Source organism: Vicugna pacos, chromosome 15 (genome assembly GCF_048564905.1).
Source record: "Vicugna pacos chromosome 15, VicPac4, whole genome shotgun sequence".
In the NCBI taxonomy this organism is placed as follows: domain Eukaryota; kingdom Metazoa; phylum Chordata; class Mammalia; order Artiodactyla; family Camelidae; genus Vicugna; species Vicugna pacos.
Window position 1 is genome coordinate 47,301,295 of NC_133001.1, and position 23,829 is coordinate 47,325,123.

The 23,829-nt window shown below is 34.7% G+C and overlaps 1 protein-coding gene and 1 non-coding gene across 7 annotated transcripts in view; one reads left to right on the top strand and one right to left on the bottom strand.

Annotated features, from left to right (window-relative positions):
* Positions 1-23,829, bottom strand: part of TDRD15 (tudor domain containing 15) — a 443,928-nt gene that overhangs the window by 412,652 nt on the left and 7,447 nt on the right. For 2 of the 6 annotated variants that reach the window (XR_012059166.1, XR_012059169.1), the window contains exons 3-5: positions 17,301-23,562; positions 13,891-13,999; positions 1,452-4,259 (exon numbers count right to left, since the gene is read on the bottom strand). Coding sequence is in view for 1 of the 6 variants with exons in the window: in XM_072938149.1 (XP_072794250.1) it covers positions 4,231-4,259; positions 17,301-23,559 (6,288 nt within the window). In the remaining 5 variants the exon portion in view is untranslated. The other 4 variants (XR_012059167.1, XR_012059168.1, XM_072938149.1 and 1 more) reach the window with 4 other exon arrangements.
* TRNAM-CAU (transfer RNA methionine (anticodon CAU)) lies at positions 13,294-13,365 on the top strand. The gene has a single exon. It is a non-coding gene; the product is annotated as a tRNA-Met (tRNA).

The window sequence follows — 23,829 nt, forward strand, 5'->3', positions numbered from 1 at the left end:
CACAATCACTACTTCTATTACACATTATACAGAAATCAAGTACATTAGAGCAAAAAAATTAAGATGTAACAGTAAAAAAGAAAATAAACTCATTTTTCAGAAGCAATTAATAGAAATTAATAAATGAACTTGGCAAGATCACTAGATACAAGATCAATATACAAAAGCAAAATGAACTAAAAATAGTATTTTAAAATTGTATCAATAATTTTTAAATTGTATCAAATACCTAGGACTATAATTAAAGATTTCTATATTGAAAATAATGAAGTATTTTAAAAGAATTCCAAAGAGCCTCAGTAAATGTTAAGAACACACTATATTCATGGACAGGAAGACTCAAATTTTAAATCTATAAATCTATAAATGATCTACAGATTCAATGAAATCCCAGTGAAAGTTACAAAAGAAAATTTTTGTAGAATATTAAAAAGCTAACTTCAAAATGTTCATGCAAAAGCATAAAAGAGCTAAGACAATCTTAAAAAACAGCAAAAAGGCTAGTAGATTTTTACTGGCAGATAGAGACAGCGTAAAGCTATTTGTAATTAAGAGTATGATACTGACTCGTTGTATGGTACTGTCAATGAAAGAAACAGAAAGTCCAGAATACCCAAGCATATATACATACTTTTATGGCCAACAGGATATGTCAGTGCAGTGGGGCAAGTATGGGCCTTTTCTATAAATGCTACTGGGCTAACTGGGTATCTATATGTTAAAAAAAAAAAAGAATACTGACTCATTTCTCATACCTTATATAAAAATTAATTTTAACTGAATTATAGATTGAACTTCAAAGCAAATAAATTATTCTAGAAAACATTTTTCATGAACTTGGGGTATGTAAAGATTTCTTCAATAGGATATAAAATGTACTAAACAAAAAGGAAAATAAATGTATAAACAACTAATTAGAGTTTCTGTTAATCGAAAAAAAAAAAAAAACTACCACAGAAAGAGTAAAAAAGCAAGCTACTAAGTAGAAAAGATAAACCTAGTAACTAATCCCCGGCAGAAAAAAAAAATGTTCATAGCAGCATTATTCCATATAGCCATAAACTAAAACAATTCAAATATCCATCAGCAGAATAGATAAGGAATCCCATATTCACACAGTGAAATACCATACAGCAAGAATGAATGAACTGCTGTACATCATAACTCATATAAAACTCACAAAATGTTAAGCAAAAGATATTGGATATAAAAAATTTATTATATGAATGTATTTGTATTAAGGTCAATGACCAACTAATTGCACTATAATGTTTAGGGACCCAGGTTAGGAGGTAGAAATACAAAAAGCAGCAGGAAGATGATTATCATAGGTATCAGGACAGCAATATGATAATGCAGGCTTAGTAATTAAGGGACAGGAATTGTTCTGAATGGCTGGTTGGTGATTAAATGGGTCTGTTCACTTTGTGATAATTAATACTGACTGTGAATATGCTTTCAATTTTTAAAAGTTTATTGAAATAATTAAATTCCACACAGAATAAGATTTACATGTAACACTTAGACAATAAAACTTTTGCAAAATAAAAAGGGGGGAAGGAAACTGGAAGAATACAATCCACGTGTTAGGGAGACTTTACATCTGGGAAACTCAGTTTCAAAAACAAAAGACAAATATGTTTAATTGTATAAGGAGTTAAAACTCTGTTATATCTTTTTCCACACAAAATATTTGTGAATTGGATGATAAGTAAGGTATTAACATCTTACAATATAAAAACTACAAAAGTTAAAATTAGAAAATTCATAGAATAAATTTAGACTCAAACACATAAAAAGTTAAGATTCTCTAGTAATAAGGAAATTCAAATTAAAATAATAAATCACTTTATACCTCTCACACAGGCAAAAATGTTTAAAATGTTATAAAATCTACAAATGGTGACACAGGGAAAAGGTATTCTCAAAAATCATTCATTGATATTACAGCTGTTTTTGAAAGCAATATGGTAACATCTGTTAAAATTAAAAATTCCTTTTTAACTTAGGGATCTCACTGCTAAAAAGTTACCCCTATGTAAGGATATACACTCACAGATGCGTATTGCAGCTATATTTAAGGTGGCAAAAACTAGAGATAAATGTTTATCAATAAAGAAGTTGCTAAAAACAGAATAAAAATATATCCATATATTTTAAAATTATGAATACATTTTAAAAAGTAAAAGAACTACATTACTTATCTTAGATTTCTAAGAGAAATGCTAGTGAGAAAAGCAAAATGCAGGAAATTATATGATTTTCCAAAAACAGAACAAAAATGTGTACATTGTATGTACATGCTAACATCATTAAATTCACTCATGCACTGAATTATATGCACATGGAGAAAATTTACGCTGTAACGACCTTAAGGCAGGGATGGAGGAATTACATAAGCAGAACTTACATGAATTGTCAAATTAAAATAGAAAAAGGAGAAAAGGAGGGGAATCCAAGCAAATGAAGGAAAAGAAAAAGTGCAGGAAATAACTATACTTTAAAGTTAATGACAAAATCATATTTATTCATTTATGTTACATTATTATATAAGGTACATGCATAATATCGCACATCCTCAAAAAATGCTACCCTCACTTTTAGGTACCTGAAATATCTTTTTCCTTAAAAAGGAAAAAAAAAAGCTTAAAAATTAGGAGAAGATAATCATGGAAAGATGAGCAGAAATAAAGCTAAAAGGAATTTAAACCATATAAGACTGAATCCCACTAGATGTCAGTAAAACCCTCCAAAAAATTAGAAACTTTTTTTTTTGTAACTGCTAGAAAAACTTGCTCTTTTAACCTACAAGTTTTACCTCATAAAAAAATATTAGGTGTATAGATTACCAGGAATGAAGTTCCTTAAAATACAGGTTGAAACCCTTATTAATAAAGGGATTAATATTGATATATATAATTCCCCTATTTCCTAAGTCACCTGTAACATTTTCACATTTTTTAAAACTCATGAATTATGCCCTCTGAAAAGATGACATTTAATATTTAATCAATATGCATTTATCTCATATCTATTATGTATAAAATATGAAGGCAAACTGAAAGAATTTTATTTATTGAACCTTTAATCAAGTAGGCGAACAAAATGTAAATTAAATAGAATGTTTACAAATAAACTGGTACAAACTAGTGTACAAGTGGCACATCAACTATCTAGAACTCAGATAAAGTCATATGACTTAGAATCCCAAAACCAAATAAATGAATAAATAAGCCATTAGGCAGCTAAAATGTGTGTCATAAACATTTTCACTGAAACTCATACCTTACACATTACTAAGCAGCTTTACTACATCTATACACCCAAAGGTCTAATGATTCTTATAATGTATTTAAGTTGTCCAGTTGTTCTAGTTATTACCTCAGAACTTAATATATCAAACAAATATTTTATCAAGTTCGTGCATCCTGCAGCTTACAAATTTGGATGTAATGGAGTTGGCTTGTCTCTGTCCAATGCTGATGGCCTCAGCAGGGACAATTCAAATGGCTGGGGTCTTGAACTGTTGACAGGAATCATTATATATGGCTTGCCCATACGACTTGGGTTTCCTCCCAACCTGGATGCTGTGGCTGGATTTCTTGCATGACGGTCCAGGGCACCAGGTACAAATGTTTCAGGAAATAAGGTGAAAGCTGCATCACTGTTTATAACCCAGCCTTGAAAGATCACATGGCATCACTTTTACCCTATGCTTTCTTTTTTTCTTTTTAATCTGTGTTTATCCGACATTAAAATTACATTTTTAACGTTGTTTATTTGAAAAGATACAATCATTAGATTTTGTTAAGTCATTTCATATTTCAAGATGATAGATACAAAGATTTTGCAAGGTTAAGAGTTTTAATTTTCCAGTGTGTTTTAAAATTTACATATACTTAATATTTAATGATCAAGTTAGCAAGAAATTTTTTTGGTATGTTCTACAATACCCTATGCTTTTATCAAAGCATTCACAAGCCTGCCAAGATCCAAATGGTGAAGAATGGCAAGGTCACACTGGATAAAAGCATGTGAGATGGGAAATACTGTGACAATCTTTGGATAAACAATGTAACATAGCCTTCACTCTGGCTACAATTCACATCATTCTCATTTGCAGAATACATTACACCCTTCAAAGTTTCGATCCATTATGTCATCAGGACTTTTGGACCTCATTATCTAAGTCAAGTCCAAGTACAGATTACGCTCCCAAGAAGTGGTTCCTCAAGTACAGATCCTCTTGATCTGAAGACCTATGAAACAAAGCGGCATGTTACCCCACACATTTTAACATAAAACTGTGGGATGAGCATAGAATAACTTCTGTAGGCACGCTCATCAACAGAAGGAGAACCAGGAGGCATACAGTAATTGTTTGGAAATCACTTTAGCCTAACTAGATTCCTCAAGTTCATTAGGTATATTTTCAGTTTTCCATATTATGGCAATTTTGGTAAGTTTCCAAAGATCTTCAGTCTCCCTTCCTCCAGCTTCCAACATTTTCCTCAGCTTCCTCAAAGTGCCCACTGATAGCCACCTAGGCCTTCCAGGTTCTGCCCACTGCTCAGTCCAAAAGATATGGCAGCCTCTCCCTTCCAGTACTAAAACCTGTTCCAGTTATTATTTCAGCTTATTCCAAAGCCTAGAGATAAAAAATAATGGTATTATTATGATGTTCACAGATTCTGAGAGATAGAAATTTAGACAGTACAGAGCAGAGCTAGCCTCTCTGTGCTTCAAACGTCTGGGCTTTATATAGGGATATTCAAATGGTCACAGGCTGAACTATCAAAAAAGTACCTAAACATTTCTTCTCCGTGTGGCTTGGGTTTCCTCACAGCAAGGCAACCTCAGGTAACTGGACTTCTTACATGACAGCTCAGCACTAAGTACAAGTATTCCAGTGAACAAGCTAGAGGTGCACAGCCCTGTATGGCCAAGCCTCAGATATCACACAGCATCACTCCTCTCATTCTTTGAAGAAGAGAATGGGACAGGAGATAACATTGTGGCCATTTTTGGAAAATAAAATCATCTACAGCAATTTATCAAGAAATAAATGGTGAAGAAGACCAAAGTAATAATGTCAATCATGCATAATGATAGGAGTAAGAATTAATGGCTGCCACACATATCTTTGCTGCTTCTCAAAATCCCACTAAAATAACAGGGAAAAATAAAAATAAAAAGATAAATCCAAAAGGACAAAAATGTATCAGCAATGGAAACAGAAAATTAGTTGATACCTATTCTAATAGGTCTGATCTGGGCAGATTTTGCTGCGAAATGACTGTGGAGAGAAGACACACTCTATCCTATTCCTTGCACGTTTGCCTGCCATCCCCACTCAAATTTCCCTCTCTTTCCTCTCCTAGGAAGGTAATAACTAGCCAAACTGCTCTGAAAACAGAATCCTGGTACAGGATGAGAGTCAATCATCTACTATCTGAAATAACATCAAGGACATTCCTTACAGTGAAGTTTTATTTTTATGAAAGAAGTGAGTGGATGAGGCTCAAAAAACAAAACAAAATGAAACAGGATTTACTGAGATTCTATATAGAAGAAATTAAACTAATGACACCCTGCCCAACCCCAAATGCCTCGGTAATTCCTCTCCACTACTCAGCAGAAGATACATTTATACTCTAAAGAGCAGTTCTCAAACTGTGGTGTGGGTACTACTTTACCAGTCAGTAAGGTAAGAACTGTTTTCATAATAACAAAGATGTGGTTTGCCTTTTCCATTCTCTTTCTCTCATGAGTATAGAATGGAGCTTCCCAAAACTACACGACATGATACAGAATCAGGTTGAATGCAGAAGCAAATATGAGAATCCAACTATCTCCTACTCAGACAGACATTAAAGAAACTTATAGAAATTTAAAATAATGCCGTTATTCTCCTTAAATTTTTTTGTTTTAGAATTATTTTCATAGGATTATGCTAATCTTAAAATTACAATATAAAATTAAATTATAATTAGATTTTTATTTCATAATGAATTTACTGTTTTTAAATCTTCTGTATTTTAACATAGTGTATTTTGATAAGATATAATCCACTTAAACAAAAGCTTTTTGGGATCCTCAATAATTTCTAAGATTATAAAGGGAACTTGAGAACAAAAGTTTGTGATCCACACTCTAGAGAAACTATACCAGAAATAAGAGAGGTTCCTAATTTGGTAATGCCAGGGACAACAGAAGGCATGGGTAACATACTGTGCTCAAATTTTGGAGACAAAGTGAAATTCTATACATAAACTAGAATTCTACTTAGAACTGAATAGTAAGAGTTTTGACCTGTTTCCTAATTTAGCTCCCAGACTGACAGTCTGGCTTATATTTACCAAGCAGTAGATGAGAGGATTATTAGCAGGGAAAACAGATCAGAGAGAAACCAATATAACGAAATGCTTTGCTCCTGAGACATCCCTCAGCCCATGAACGGAGAAGTTCCAGTCATTGCTTTAGTCCCTTCACTAATCAACGTAAGTGGACAAAAAAGTGAGGAAAATCTTAGAGAACAAAACCATCAGTGCAAAGAGTAAAACAAAACTTAAGAAAAAATAACTTTGCAGCAATGAAATAAAATATATGTCTATAAAAAATAACCACAAAGATATGAAAGATCCTCTCAGATGAGTACGTGGCTCCCCTAAGATAAAAGGATCTCACATGTATTCTGATGGCTCACAATCAAAGTATGAAGCATGTCCCAGGTGACTGAGAGAAAAGCTTTTCATATGTTTGCCTTTACTCTTTTTCTCCTGCCATACTGTATCTTTAACCTTAGTTCATGAGTATGTAAGAGTCTTGTGAATACTTTCAATTACCTGACCCTGTGTAATTACTGCAATGTGTTAGGTCAAGTAGCTTAGAGTAGCTCTAACAGGTTGCTCAACTGGTTGAGTAAAATGTGGACTCAGTGGTATCCTACATTAAAACTGAGATGTCCAGAACTTTATTTGTATAACACAGGACAACGGTTCTCAAAGGGTGGTCCCCAGATAAGCAGCACCAGCATTACTCAGAGATTGTTTAGAAGTAAAATTCTCAGGCCTCCTCCAGAGCTACTAAATCAGAAACTCTGGCAGTGGGACCCAGAAATCTGTTTTAACAAATCCTCCAGGAGATACAATACATGTAGAAGTTTGGAAACCCTCAATATAGAAGAAAGTGAAAGTTACAGGGATATAATAATGTGACTGTATTTATTACATGATCTGTTCACTGATTCCCTAGGCCCCAAGGAGCATTCAAAGAACATTCTCTTCACAACTGATTTAAGAAATACACTGGGGTAAAGGTTCTGTAGTGACTATTATCAGCATGCCAGGAATGAAAGTGAAATATGCTGCCTTTATTACGGACTCATTATAATCATTAAGAATGATGGGAATTTGTTGAGGAGAGGCAGCCAAGATGTCAGGGTAGGAAGACATTGAATTAACCTCCTCCGATAGACATACCAAAATTATACCTACTTACAGGAGCAACTATCTATGACAGCAACCTGAAAACTAGCAGAAAATATTTTCAACGATAAAAGACGTTTAAATAGAAACATAATGATACAGGTAGGAGGAGGGGAAACACGGTATAGTCAGGATCCACAGCCCCAGGTTAACCACCCAAAACAAGAGGAGTATTACAATTGTAGAGGTCTTACCCAAGGAGTGAGGTGTCTGAGCCCACACTGGGCTCCCTGGCACAAGGGTCTTGCACAGGGAAAATGAGACCCCAGAATGACTTTGATGACCAGCAGGGTTTTTGTTCAGGAGAGCCAGAGAGCCATAGGAAACAGAGACTTGATGCTTAAAAGGCACATGCCAATTCTTACACACTGAGTCCCAGCACAGGGGCAGTGATCTGAAAGGACTCATTTGTCTATCTTGAAGAGCCTCTAGAGACAGGAGTCAACAGGGACTTCTCTTGGGGACACAGCAGGTTTGGAGAACCTCCTGTACCACAAGGACTCTGGTGTGGGCAAGCACCATTTTGGTTCTTCCTTCTAGCCTATTAGTGCTGGGCGCTTACCTGCTCACCAGCAGGCTGCACAAAACCTGAGCTCCCACACCCCGCCACAGACAGAACACTCCAGGATCCAGCCCCAGCTACCAGCAAGCACGCATCAGCCCCAAACCCCCCAGGCAATACAGAAAGCTCTGCAAGGACCAAGCCCTGACCTCCAGCAGGTGTGCACCAGCCCCAAACTGTCCCAGACCACATATACAGTGTAGAAATGTGACCCTATTATCTTGTGGACCAGCTCCAACCCTAAGCTCTTTCAGGCCACAGAGCCAACTATGTAGGAAGCCTACTCCATCCTCTAGCAGGTTCACAGCCACATGATGCATAGCCTTGCAGTCAAACAAGAGGGGCCGATACCACTACCACAACACCCACAGTAGTTGGCCCTGCCAAAATAGAAGGGCCCATGCAGGACACACAGGGAGCACCCTTAGAACATATAGCTCTGGTGACCGGAGCAGAGCATGCTGCTGGGCCCCACAGGATATCTGCTACATAAGACTACTTCTCCAAGACTCGGAAACATAACAGACCTACCAAATACATAGAAATAAACATATTCCTAGAATGACATAAATAACCAAAACTGACTTCAGAAAACCTCTATCACAAACAAGCAAAAAAAAAAATGTAGTAGTAGTAAATAGCAATTTTCTCACAAAGGAAAAGTCCATGCCCATCCAGCTTAACTGGTGAATTCTGTCAAATTTTAAAGCAAGAAATACTACCAACCCTACATAAAATTTTTTGCACAATAGAGGAGACATTTCCCATTAGGTTACCCAAATGACAAATATGGACTAGACATCACAAGAAAACCTACAGACCAATATTTCTCATTAACAAAATTCCTTAAAAAATATAATCATCTGTCTGCATATTTAGTCTATTTATTGCTTTTAGCTAGGTTTTCATCTGGGCAAATGAGTTTTCTGATTTTAATTGGCTCCTCTTTATAGTTTCTAGTTCCTTTTACAATAATTTGTATTTCTATCAATAAACTCTCTTAATTCCTCGTGTTTTTTATATTTTTATCATCTCCGTTTTGAACTCAGATTCTGGTATACTGTAGAGATTTATTTCATTGTTTTTTCTTCGAGGGGATTTCTCTCATTCTCTTAATTTCAAGTGGTTCCTCTGCTTCTCCATTTTACTTGTATTTCTCTGACTATAAAGTTAGGAGTAACAACTGTCTATTGCAGTCTTGAAAGACTGTTTTATGTGGGAGCATCCTTGTGTAGCCAGCGTGTGTCTAGTATTTTCGTTGCAAGGCTGTTTTTTTATCATGGATGGCTGCCGCATCTTTCCTCTGTGTGCTGCCTGTTATCCCCTTGATAGGAGGTGTGATTAGTGTTGACGTGACCAGAACCTACACTGGGTGTTGAGTGGGACCTCTTGTTTGCTCTGTGGTTGCCACAGCCCTGTCAGAGGCCGGGTCTGCTTCCCAGTTGTTGGAGTAGAAGCTCCCAGATCCGTTTCTGTGTGAGGGTGGCAGGACTGGAGTGCTTCTGCTAGGTGAAAAGCAACTGAGTATTCCTCTGTAGGTGTCCACCTGGATGTGCCCTCTGTGGTGTCACCTGTCACCAGCTGTGCATGCTCACAAAGTACACTGCCACTAGTGCTGCCCTCAGCCATGGGAATGCAGGTGGCCTACTCTGGTGTTCCTCAGGCACTGTGCTCACAAAGCACCAGGGCAGACCTGTTGAAGTCGGGTGCCAGGACCCGCTGCAGTCACACACAGTCACAAACCAAACCTGGATCCACCCTGGGCTACAGGGTCAGCCCAGACCCCAGCCCTGCCTCCACACGCCCACTGTTAACACTGGACCTGCCCCAGCTGCACACAAATATCCTGCTTGTATGTCCTGCATGTGTGGAGTTTACAAACGTTAATGATGGCATATATCCACCAAAGCCACCTGGAACAACTCAAATTTCAGTCCCATTTCTGAAGCTGTGTGGTCCCACCTCTATTCAGAAGCAACCTGTCAGCGACTGCACCCTTCCAGAGCAAGCCGAGGAGACTCCATGACAGAGTCCTCTCTCTCCTTTCACTAGTGTGGGTTAATGGGGCTTTCATGGCAAGGCCACCCCTCCATGAGCACTGAGGAGGAGGCTACTATGGCAAGGTCCTAACCCTCCCTTAGTACACATGCCAATGGGGCTTTTCATGGCAAACCTGGGCTTCTTTGCACCCACTGCCAGCCTCAGCCCTTGCCTCACTCCAGCCAGCCACCTCAAGCTATATCCTCAAAGCAAATCTCAGTCCCCTCCCCAGGTCTGTCCTCTGAAGCCTGAGCTTCAGCTCCCAGCGCTGTCACGCATCAGCAGCTTGCTGCTCCGGCTGGGACTGTGCAGGCCCCCTCGCTGGCTTCTCTTCTGTCTGTCTGCTGCCAAGTTGTTTCTGGGCTCTCCTCTGAGCCTCTCCTGCTCCCCTCTGTCCTGGCTGATCTCCTTACTGGTGAAGAGGCTTCCCAGGGCGAGGGCACTTTCCCTCCTTCATCATTCCCTATCCAGGGCACAGGCCCCATCCTTTTTCAGTCTTACACAGTTCTATGAAGACTTTTCTTTTAGCTCCATCATATAAGATCTTCCGCCAGAGTTCAGAAGGTATTCATTCTGTGAGAACTACTTCACATGTAGACGTAATTTTTACGTATCTGTGGGAGAGAGTGAGCTCTGGATCCTTCTATTCCACCATCTTGAACTTCTCCCAGCTAGTAGTTGGCAATATTCTATTACTGAACTGCATAGTGGTTACATGGGTGTTCAATCAGAAACAAACCCTCCAGCTGTACCCTTTTGCAGTCCACACTTTTTTATGCTACATACAAAAATAATAAAGGTTTAAAAATGCATTGCACCAATAGCTAATGATGATGTGCATAGAATGCTCTAGGCTAAGGATGCTATTTTCCCCTTTCTAGGTTTTCCTTTAACCTTGATGTTTGATATTTCATTTCCATTAATTTTAATTTTGAAATCCCTGCAATAGATACCAGAATTATCACATTTCTCTCTTCTTCTTTTAATAGTCTCAACAGATAACTTACTGAATTCATAAGTTATACATAACCTTCACATATGTAATTTTCAAACAGCCTGAGATTTCACTTGTCACGAAAGCCACCTTTTAAAGTATACAACTCAGTGGGTTTCAGTATATTCAGAGTTGTGCGATCACTAATCACGAATTAACTTAAGAACATTTTTCATCACCCAAAAGAGAAGCTCTATACCCATCAGCAGGCACAATATGCACATGGCATGTTATTGTTAAAACACACACATGCACATATACTGTTTAATTTAGGGAAGTAACACTTAAAATTATTTCATTGTGAAAAAATTTAACTCAAAGCATTCAATAAACAAAAATAATTTCCTTTGGGTGTACACAAATAAATTCAGCAACAATATTTAAGAAGGTTTTCTAAGTGATATTAGAGTTCAACACTCTTAGTAAAATCAGAAAAACTTAAGTTAGTTAATAAACACAGATGAAAAAGTAAACATTTAAAAACAGACACTGAAATTTAACCAACTCGGCATTTCATACAGAAGAACTTAGAATCAAAGTGATCATGCCAGGAAAATACAAATGGCTAAATAATGTCTTTATATAACAGTTACTGATCTGAGAGTTTTTATTTTGTATTGATATATACCCTTGAAAATGCATGATGTGAATATTCTTAAAAAACAAGTATCAGTAATCATAATTATTTTTATAATGAATCAAACCATTTTTCTAAAACCACTTTCACATAAGCTTGAAAAATCTCTTTAATTTATATAAATAAAGCAACACTAGAAATAAAAATAAGTAAAATTAAATAATCCTCAACTTTGAATATTTCATTCAAAGAAATTAAAATGTTCTACTACTCTCCAAATTTTTCACCAATAGTCTGTTGCCAACATTTATGAAATAATAGATTCTACTAACTTAAATACAAGTGTTTTAGGGCAGAAAAAAGCATTTTAATATTGACTATTATTAGCTGCATAATATGAAACTTTATCCTATGAAAATACAAATCCTAAGATAAATATGCTTTTGTTTTTATTCAAAAGTACTCTGAATAAAACTATTACTATAAATCCTCCATGTTGTAATTTTGCAGTATAATAAAATACCTTAATATAGGGCAAAAATGACGTACTTTCAGGAAAAAAACGAATTAGTTTTAAAGTAAGCATTATTTATCTTAACAGAAGGACACCTAATTTTAATCCTCTTTTCAGCTACTTTCTGTACTGGCCTTTTAAATGTCTGCTGAAAACTCTGGGCACACAAGTACTTTGTGAATCAATTAAGAATTAACTGAAATGTAGACTTGCAAAAACATCATTTTCTGTAGTATTTATTAATTTAAATATCATAAATAAATTTGTGAAGTTAATCTATTTCTAGTCATTTCCAAACATAAAATATTATACATGAAGATGTAAGTTAAAAGAACTCTGAAAAACTAAAGGGGTATGTAGCCCTTCCTGATTAAACTGGTACCAAAAAAAAAATCATTATTACTTTATCTTACTTTCATATTCAAATTAATTTTTTATACTAACCAAATCATTAACTTTGCCATATCTTACAGTACCAAAACAAAACAACAAAAGCAACTCAGTGATACAGCAGTCATAGTAGTTGTGTAAGTGAATTACTTTTCCAAATGAAGCAACTGTAGAAAATACTCTTCAAAATCTGGTGAGGTTTTGGGGAAGATGACACAAAACTATTCAAGGAAATTAGATTACAACAAGTAAATGTTAAATTCCCTGTGCTAAAATAACCAAAAATTAGGTATTAACTCATAATATAAAAATATACATGATGTTTCCCTGCCTTGGATAAACTAACTTTCAGGATACCAAATTTAAACTCAAATACATTCATAAACAGTGTTTCTGGAAATTATTTCCCAGCCTCAAAAAATAACAGTATCAACACAGACTCAATATACATGTACAAATGATTAACTTTATTGTCCCTAATTAGCTTAGGAAAGTTAAATCTTCCCCAAATTATTTAACTCACTAGTTTTCAAAACTATTTGACTAAAACTGACCCCTAAGTACACTTAGATAATCTTATGGTTCTATCTTTGCACCAAAATAATACTCTGACAACATCTAGCCCCCAACCACTAGATAGTAATGTTCCTTAATGTCACAAATGTCCACAACTAAGTAATAAACCAAAAATACAAAACCAAATTAAAAACAGACATGTCTAGAGGAGTGGGTGGTACAGCTCAGTGGTAGAGCACATACTTCATATGCATGGGGTCCTGGGTTCAATCCCCAGTGTCTCCATTAAAGGGGGGGGGGGGAAAGACAGAACTATAAAATAAAATGAAAGAAAGAAAAACACCACAGTATGAACTAAAGAGATGTAAAGATGAGATTAAGTCTGACCTCTCTTCTATACCCTTTTGATAAATGTTAGTCATAAAAGCACCTACCTGTATTTTCCAAGGACTATGGTTATGTAACATTAACTCTATGTATTATCCACTGACTGCAATTATAACCCTACAAAGTAGCAACTGAAACAAAGTCTTTAGTCAGAAAAGACAGCTGAAAAACATTGAAGGTAAAGGTAAAATGGTATAATCTAACGACTGAAAGCACATGCAAAGAATTATTTATCAAATAAAATGTTTAAGATAATTTAGGGGTGAATCACATTTCCTAAGTAATCTTTTTGAAATCAAATAATCACACAATTCTTGGTCACATAATTTCTCTAACATTCTAATCACTGTCTCCTGGGAAAATAATTTGAACACTCTAGATTATCTTAACATGCTTTAATATTAGAAGTTCTTCTATGCTTACCACTTTTATAATATAACTGGAGCATCTAAAAACAGTCATTACTGTGTATCCTATGTATCATTTGTTGCCAAACTGATGCATAAACAATCTGAACTTTCATCTCTCTCTACTGAAAGAAAAGCAAAAATTAAGTATGTTGGAATATAATTTTCAGATCATTGTGAGTTTTAGTAATAGTTATTCAAGATTTTGAAAAATTCCTACTATAAACAGAATTTTTATTTAACAAGTCCTAAAAGCCCCAATATAAAAAGTAAAAGAAAAAAATACAGTACAAATTATACATATAACATATATACATAAAATTATACATACATAACAATTTAAAATAGCTTTTCTTAAACAATATATATAATCACTGTGGAAAAAACACATACAGCTTATTCTAGTATTTATTTAGAACATAATCATAAATCCTATCTTCAAAACAGAAATTTAACCATTAATCTACCATTACATTGCAAACATGGTGTGTGCATATGTATACGTTGTTCTAAATATTTGTTTCTTACACAGCTGCATCAGAAATTAAGTTTCTATTTTACAGTATTTTCAAAATACAGTAGCTTTATTATGATGATTACTGGCTTTTCTAAAAGGGAGCATTTACTATGCACCAGGTACTAGTGAAAATGCTTTACATGTTTTACTTAATCCTCACAATGGAGTAGTTATTATGATGATCTCCATTTTACAGATGAAGAAACTGAGGAAGAGATCACCTAAAAAGCTTACCAACAGTTTCAGTTAAAAAGAAGAAAGCAGGAATTCAAACTCAAGGAGTAGAGCCTCAGTGCTCATACTTTAAACTACCATGCTAGATCTAATAAGTATTACACTGCAGTATTTTCAAAGTTCAGGCCTACATTTTGTATGCCTGTCAGCCACTCCCCTCTGGATGTCTAGACATTGTCTCAAATTTTTAAATATCAGGCAAAACTTTGTCTAAAATTGGACTGCCATTCCAGACTTATTTCAAAGGTACCTTCCAGTTAAATAAACTGTAGAAGGTAGCACATAAACATCAAGCACTTCCTCATTACCAGAGTAACTAGATATTTTTTGCCTTTCTAAAGGATTGTTGCGTCTCTAGTTCCCGCATGATCTATTCAAGAATAAGCAAGCAAGTAATCAATCAATTACAACAATAAAAAAACCTGGAAAAAAGACTAGTCATTTTTATTTCGGAGAAAACAGTCTGCAAATAAAAAAAAACTTAAAATTTATTTACTGATATGTTAGTAGGCTGGATCTATGAGAAAAGTTAAGCCAGTTTTCTAAATGTAAGAGTCAGCAACTTCTATAACTAAAACAATACCTGGGAAAGAAATGTGTTATATGTCTAGGCAAGTTTTAACACAATGTCTTTTACTCTGAATTAAGTTAAGCACAGGATTACTGGGACTCGTTATACATATCCTGGACTCCAAATTCAGGACAGATTTTTCACACATGAAATCCAGAATTATTTTTTCTGTCACAAATTTAGAAAGCTATCCACAATACTCTCTAGAATAGTGGTTCTTGGCTGTACATTAGAATCAACTGGGAAGCTTTAAAACCCTAATGGCGAGGCAACTACCTGACCAACTAAAACAAGCTCCAAAAGTAAGACCCAGGTATCAGAATTTTTTTTAAACTTCCTTTCTTAATGCTAATGCAAAGTCTAGGTTGAAAAGCACTGATGTTAGAGCCCCTCTGCTAACATTTTTCACAGGCAAGAGAGTTTCAATTATTGATATCTTCAAACAAAAACTACTAAAAGTATTTTGCTCTAGACTCAGAGCACCTGCAGGCAATAATAGCGAACAGAAGTGGTCACCACTGCCCTTGGACAAGTAATACAGGTGGAAGGAGCTTGAATGGTACTGAAAGCAATTAAACCAGTTTTTTTATGTTGTTTTCTTATTTTGTTTTGTTTTAAAACAATGATTATAGCAAGTTTATCAGGCTAAGTCCATGAAACCACGTTTTCTTTCATTTGTCTCGCCAAAGTTACGATTTTTTCTTAAACAGGACTTCACATTTTTTTTTAGAAGTATAATTTCATGTTTGGTTCTCTAACTCCTTTTGTAACTGTGATTTTCACTTTAATTCACTTATTGATTCACTGTGTGCTAAGAAATGCAGGAGGTGGGCTAGAGGTGGGGACCAAAAGTGGGATCTTAAAGAATTTGATGGGAAAAACAAAGGTAGAATATACACAGGTAAAGGAATAATAAAAGATTTATGTGCCAAAATGTACTTCCTGTTTGGGCAAGTCTAAATTATTGATTCCGTATTGGTAAAACTACTTGCCCAAGGATATAAGACACATTCATCACTAATGTTTTTGTTTTTGTTTTAGATAAATGAGGTGTGTTGCTCATCAACAGTCTCTCTCCTTGTCTTTAAAGCAGTTCAGAATTCAGACAAAGAAGTAGGATACTAGTTATCAGGCTCCATTTAAAACCTTAATACCAACCTACTTTATGGAGTTCTGGGAAGCTTTAAGTGAGATAATACATATAAAACTCTGCACAGTACCTGGAACTTGGTAAGCACTCTACCATAACTGTTACTACAAGAAAAGATAAGGGAAAAGGACGATTTTAAAGCATTTATCAATTCACTATAAAATATCTAATATGAATTCAAATGAAATACTCTTTCTAAAATACAATCAATGAAAACAAGACACCTCCATTCATTGAAAGAATATAACCTGGTATGATACTAGTTACAATATGGAATAATATACAAATAGTCAGAACAAACAGTCATTAAGCAGGGAACATTCTTCACAGCCTATAAAATCCTCAGTAACTAATCCATATCAAAAATGAATTATCATGTGAATAAGCAAAATCAGACAATACTCTAGCACATAAAATGTTAAATTTAAAAAATATTTTAGAGTCAATTTGATGTCTAAAGGTTTTAAGATAAAATATGCTGGAATCAGTTCATTCTGTAAGTTTAACTGCATTAACAATGTGCCAGAAGCACACTCAAAAAACCTAAAGATATATTTGATCTGATAAGAACCATAATATATAATAGAAAATTAATTCTTCAAAATGAGCCCAGGAAGCTCTCTAATAGTAGCAAGATCAACCTGAGATCTATGCGCCTTTAGGAGTTCTCTGAAACCCTTGAAATTATTTGTAAGATGTCATGCATGCACACGTTTCAAATCCTTTACTTTCATTACGTTTTCAAAAGTCACTCTCAGAAAAGGTAAGTATAGTGAAGCATCATTTTATAATTCAAGTGATCACTTTCAGTTACCCGTTTATTCAGATTTTCTAGTAAAATCTTGCAGGATATTCTCAACTTAAATAAGTTCAGTAAATAACAAACTTTTAAAGAATCAAAAATAGAATCTACAAAGTCTACAAAAACAAATCTTTTAAAAAATGGCTACTTACCTTTTATGTCTTCTAATATAATGTTTTCATTAGCATGCGATGCTTTTTCTGCTGTACTCGAGTCCACTGTGTTATTTTCCTGTATTCCTTCAGTTAGTAGTTTTCCAAAAATGTTTTCAATGCAATTGAAGTTATTCTTCAAACAATTAGGTACTTCCAAAAATGAAGCTTCTGCACATGTATCAGATGTAATGGTACTTTGAGAATTATGTTTTCCACCTTCAATCTTCTCCCTCAGTGTTAAATTTCTGGAATGTAATCTTTTACTAATATGGCTTTTCCTTAAGAGGTTCTTATAGACATCTTTCCTCTTCATAGTTTTCTGATTTTTTAGTTTTTGCTTCTCAGTGCATACACAATTTATAGTTTCTCTTTTGTAATAATTTTGATTTAACAATGGGCAAATAGGTTTACTCTTTAATTTATATTGGATTTTAGTAGACCCAGTAGCAGTAACTGCATCGAGATAATCTGAATCTTTAGAATATATTGCAAGACCATATGCAACTAACATATCTGCCAAATTGTTTTTCTCATGAATGACATCTACCTTCAGTTTTGCTTCAAAATTGCATTCCCTAAACTGAAAAACTAAGCCTGGTTTACTCAGGAGATCTTGAAAAAAAATTCTGGCTTCTTCGTTCCAATGTTTCCCTTTCGCAGGTAAGATACCATGTAAGATGCAAGGGTAACTTAGCCTTGGCAAATTCAAAAGTTCCTCAGGAACAACTTTAAGATATTTTATATCTGAATAAGATATATAAACAGAAAATCCATAGTCAATCAATACAAGAAGTAAAGACTGATCAGAGACTTCAGAAATTTCTACTCTATTCCACTGATCTTCCAATTCATATTTGAACAAACAACTAGAACCAGGAATTATGTGCTCCTGAGGCACTGTTTGTAAGTTTTCTGGTAGATCAGAGAGCAACATATAGACAGATTTCATTGTGTCAAAGAAATCTTCTAACTGAACACAGAAGTCTGATGGATCAGAAATAGCAGTGGCAATACCAGAATATTGCCTACCATTTTGCAGTTGTGCCCAAGTAAATGATCTTATTGTACATGATGACACAGGAGTCATAGATTCAACGTTGAAAATAATTTCTGAAGATCTAAGTTTGTTCTCTTCTAAATGAACTGTATTTAAATTTAAATATTCCAAAAGTAATAGGCCATCTATCAAAATTTCCACTTCCCAGGCAAAGTCTAAATGTTTCAGAAAAAGAACGTCTATTTCCAAATGAACAAATAAACACACAATGGACTCAAATGTCATGTTCCTAAAATTTTCAAACCAAATCCATTTACAAGGCACAGCTTGTCTCGGAATATTTCTTATTTCCTTACTAAGCACCTTGGTATTACATAAAGGCACTATTTCATACCTACCACAGTCTACTAAAAAAACAAGCACTTTCTCATCAACACACTTTTTTTCTACTTTTGATCGATACCACTTCGAAGTTTTTTTAGATTTTGCCAAGCATTCTAAGCCTTTTTCAATATTTTCCATTGATAAAAAGGAGGGCTTTTTTACTTCAGTAATTAATCCTGTTAAATCTAACAAAAGCTTTTTATTTTTAGATAATGTCACATAAAATGTCCCACTTTTTGAAACATACAGTATTTCAGCCCTTTCAAGTTGTCCAGGTTTTAACTCTTCAAAAGGAATATTAACCAACTGTTGGTAGGATGGCTGAAGGATCACAGAACCTTCATATTCATTTGATCGTCCTTTCTTCGTTTCATTATCAACAGGGCTCACCTTTTGAGAGACAACCTGAGGCATTTGCAATACTGTTTTCTGCAGATTTGAACATGCTGTCCATTTCAGTAGTTCATTAAGGACACATTTTTCATCACAAATTATATTTACTTCCCATTTCTGCTCATGCTTTTTCAAAAACTCACAAGAAACAGTTTTGTTACTTAGTGTTGAAGCAAAATAATCCACAGTTTTGCTGTCCCATATTTCATCAGGCTCATTCCACTTTACTCCACTGAGGAAACAATGGACTCCTAGCTGAGGAATAGTTAAGAATTCCTTCTTAATTTCATAAATTTTAGATGAGTTTACTACTGCAATGTTACCATAGTCAATAAATTCCACTTCAAAAGAATTCCCTGGCAAAATTTTCTTAATAACTGCTCTGTAAATGGCATTGTCACCAGAGTATTCTGCAACTACCAGATCTTCCACCATAGGTTTAACTAATTTTCTCTCTTTCACCATATTAGTGCTTCTCTCATTTAGAGCACTGCCAAGTCTGATGATTACATTTTCATTCTTGGCAAGTTGAATATGGAAACTTGCTGGATTACTGATATTAGAAACATATCCTTTAACTTTGGTATTCAAGTAAATTTGGAGTTGAGGAAGATCTTTGATCTGTGGTCTAGAAAGATTATATGAGTTTTGTGAGGCTGCTTGATTTAATTCTCTGGTAAAAGGCTGTAATACAATCCTTACTGACTTCTGGCCCACATCACTTTTATCAAGAATATGTTCAAATCCAGGGACAATTTTTACACCTTTATTTTTAAGTACATCTTTCAAAGACTTCTTCACCATCTTTTTTGACATAGGTTCAATTTTATAACAAACCGATGGCTTCAGAAGTCTGGCATATATACTTTTGGGGTTCACTAATTGATCTATTTTGCTTTCAGAGTATGTTACTAGACTAGTTTTATTTATCAAAGCATGGTGATGGTCGTTTCGTACTTTGCCTTTCAAGGAAATAGCAAGTCTCTTATTCTCATTTATTTTAGGACCCTTTTCCACACTGTGTGCTTGGTCACAATTTTTTTTCCCATAAGCATGAAGCAACATTTTAATTTGCTGATTTATATGTTGATACCCATCATACAGCTCTACACCAAGCTGGCCATCTGGCTCCCTCGACAGTATTATTGCCCTTAATGGTTTTCCCAAAAATTTAGTTTCAAACCAGCTATTGATTTCTGCTGGAATATCTACATCTCTAAGACCTGACAAATAACATTTAATAGCTTGCATAGGTGTAAACAGCAACTCTGGAAATCCATCTGAAATAGGCCTCAACAAACTTTCTTCTACTAATTGCTTATTTCCAAAGTCCACAAAATACACCAGAAAGTCAGATAATGAATCTGTCGGCATTGCTAAAGCTCTATAGAAGAGACCATTCTCTACATACTTAGATATGCACAATCTCATTTTAGTAAAATCACATTTGGGGAAATCACTGAGGTTACAAATCTCTGTGATTTTTGTTTCTATCATCTCTAGGTTTTTATTATTTCTACTAAGTTGGCAATAAAAATTTTCAGGACTACATATGTGACATACATTTATTTCTTCCTCACTTCCAATTTCAATATTGAAGGAAGAATAACAGTAACTGTAAAGACTAACTGAAGATGGGAATGGCCTTGATAATGTACTATACTGTGCAGAGCCATGACTAATAAGAAATTCTTTTGCACTAGTAAATCGAGATTGTAAATCCACTAAGTTACACAAATAGTTTGGATGTATAAGAACTAAGGCACAGATGACACAAGTCAATAACCCTCTAGATGAAGAAATAAAATTCCCGAAGTCTCTGCATGCTTCTCTTGTCCAACTGAAGGATTTACAACTAATGGGTTCAACTAAATGGTTAAGACTACATCTGAAGGCCTGGCCTTCTAAAAAAAGAAAATGTGGGTTAATAGCACAAAGATCTTTAATTAAAACTCTTCCCTGGTAACCATAATCAACAAATATTACGTCAAATTCTTTTTTTGACACTTGAGTCAAAACAGCAGCTCTATACCACTTTCCATCTTTAGAATACTTAGCAACACAAGCAACCTGCCCAATCTGATAAGGATCAGAATGAGTACTATAATAATTCTGAATTTGTTCCATTAGTAATTTTAAGTCTTCTAACTTACATTGGAGCTGGCATGAGAAGTTACCTGGGCCATAATAATAGGAACACTTAACTTCAAGGACTGTTCCTGGTTTAAACATATATTCTTTATAAAGTTGTGGTGACTCAGGTCCCACAGACAAGCTGAAAGGATTTTTTAAATCTGAGAAATTAACAGCTGGGGAGTTTAACAAAGACAAGTTATTTTCTTTTAACTTACTTAAATGGTACTTTTTAGGTTCAGTCCTTCCGAGAAGGGCAGATCTGACTTTCTTAAAATTAACTTTGTGTTTAGATTTTAAATTTAACACTGCATTTTCACTTACAGATTTTGGACAATATTCTGGCTCTACTTCCCAATATTCTGCATATCCAGATTGTAACATAAGAGAGACAACATCAATATTTTCTGAGGCTTCAATATTCTGAATATTTACAGTATACCTGTCATCTTTTTTTGCTATAACTTGAAGCAAAATTGCTTTTTTCAAGACAATTTTTTTAAAATAATCAATTGCTGCCTTTACCCATAAATCTTCAACAGGAAATATATGTGCAAGTGAACAGCACATGGCTAAGGCAGGCAACTCACAAAACTCTGGAAGCAAAATTTTTACATCAAAAAATGGTATGGAATCAGTATTTCCATAATCCAAAAAATAAACGTTAATTTTATAACCATTAATATCAGTGATGACAGCTCTATAAAAACACCTGTCCTTGCTGTATCTAGCACAACAAAATAATCCAGGTTCTGGATTTCTTAGAATCAGTTCATCATTTTCACACAAATCATAAAATTTGTTTATATTTTTCATTATATCTTGAAATTCATTCTGATGTTCATTAGTACGTACCCAGAAATTTGACGGGTTTAATACATACACTACAAAAACTATGTAGACAGCCTCTATCTCCATTTCTACAGTTTTAATAGGAAAACCTACTTTCAAAGTGTCTTTTTTATTTAAAGAGTCTATCGACTGTTCAATATTTCCGATAAAACTCTGAACTGCAAAGTTGTTTACATCAGAAGCACTAGTCTCCCTCAACATATTAGAGATTTTTGAATCAGACAATGAACAAAGTACTTGTGTGCCCAGAGTCTTCAGCAGACACTTAGAATTAACTGTAGACTCTTGAGTTTGTAACGTTACATAATATAAATGCTCGTCCTTACTGAACCAATCAAGATGTGCATATACTATTTGTCCTAACAAGGCTTGTTTAAATACACTCAGTTGTGATTTTCTTGCATCTCTGTCTGGACTGTGTAAGTAAGTCAGAGAACATGGAAATGAAAATAATGGAACTAAAATAAAATCCTCTTTAAGTTTCTTCACATAAATTGAGGGTACAGCCTCACTGCTACCATAATCCATAAACCAAATTTTTACTTGATTATTGGGCAAGAGCTGCTGAAGAATTCCTCTATGCCACTGTCCATTTCTCCTTTTGGCAACACAAAGTAGTCCAAAATTGTCACATGTGGAACTACTTTCTTGACTGATAGTATCATAATGCAAAGTCATACACAATGTCAAGTTTTCTAACTCTGGAATCGATTTAATTAATTGGCAATAAAATTTACTTGGGCTCAATGCAGAAGATATTTTTACACTTTCAATACTGCCTATTGGCAAAAATGGTTGCAAATTATCCAGCACATGTTGCATATCAAGTAAAGTATCATTACTACTTAATGATAATTCAGGTTTTTTATGTTGCAATGAATCTGACATTTGTTTGGGGAATTCTTTTAACATTTCCACAATAAGACGAAATGAGTCCCCATCAGTAAGTCTCCCTAATTTTAACTCAAGAACTTGGGATATAATTTTTGGCACTTCAAGAAGGATCATTTGAAGAGGCAAAACAGCTTGTACACAACCTCTCACTTTTAGTCCTACTAATGACTTGAAATAATTCAAAGCCTTAGGAGACCATTTTTCCCCAATCGGTAGTAGGTTGGCAAAAATGCCAAATATTATCCGTGGTGATAGCTCAAATAAGTTGCCACAGGCTGAAGCAACCTGTGTGCTGTCAACCCTTAGTTCTTCTCCACAATCTATGAGGAGCACAGTATAGAGTTCATTTTTCTTTTCCACAACTCTTCCTCTCTGCCATTCTCCAGATACTCTTTCTTCTACCAAACAAAAGTCACCAATGTCCACATTATTTTTTACTTTTGGAATATGCTGTATTTCCCTCTGCAATATGTGGTAGTCAAACTCACATTCAATATTATTTCTGCCTTGAAATTTTACCAGAATGTCTTTGGGAAGACATTCTACACGTGATATGGTCAGATCCACATGTAAAAATGTTGGTAACAAAGATGTAGAATCCATTTTCTAAAAAGCAAATAATAAGAACTAATTAGCTTCTGGACAGATAGCTTTCAAAATTAAATGAAATTAGCCTTAGATGTCTGTAAATGTAAACCTTAAAAATAATTCTATGACTGTATTTATCAACTGAACATGTTGGTAAAAATTATATTCACTGGACAATATGATGAAGAGATAAAATATGGACAAGACGATGAAGAGATTAATAAAATGCATCTAACTGTTCACTGCCTCCCACACTGTCAAAAAATTCTATTGAAATCAACAAGA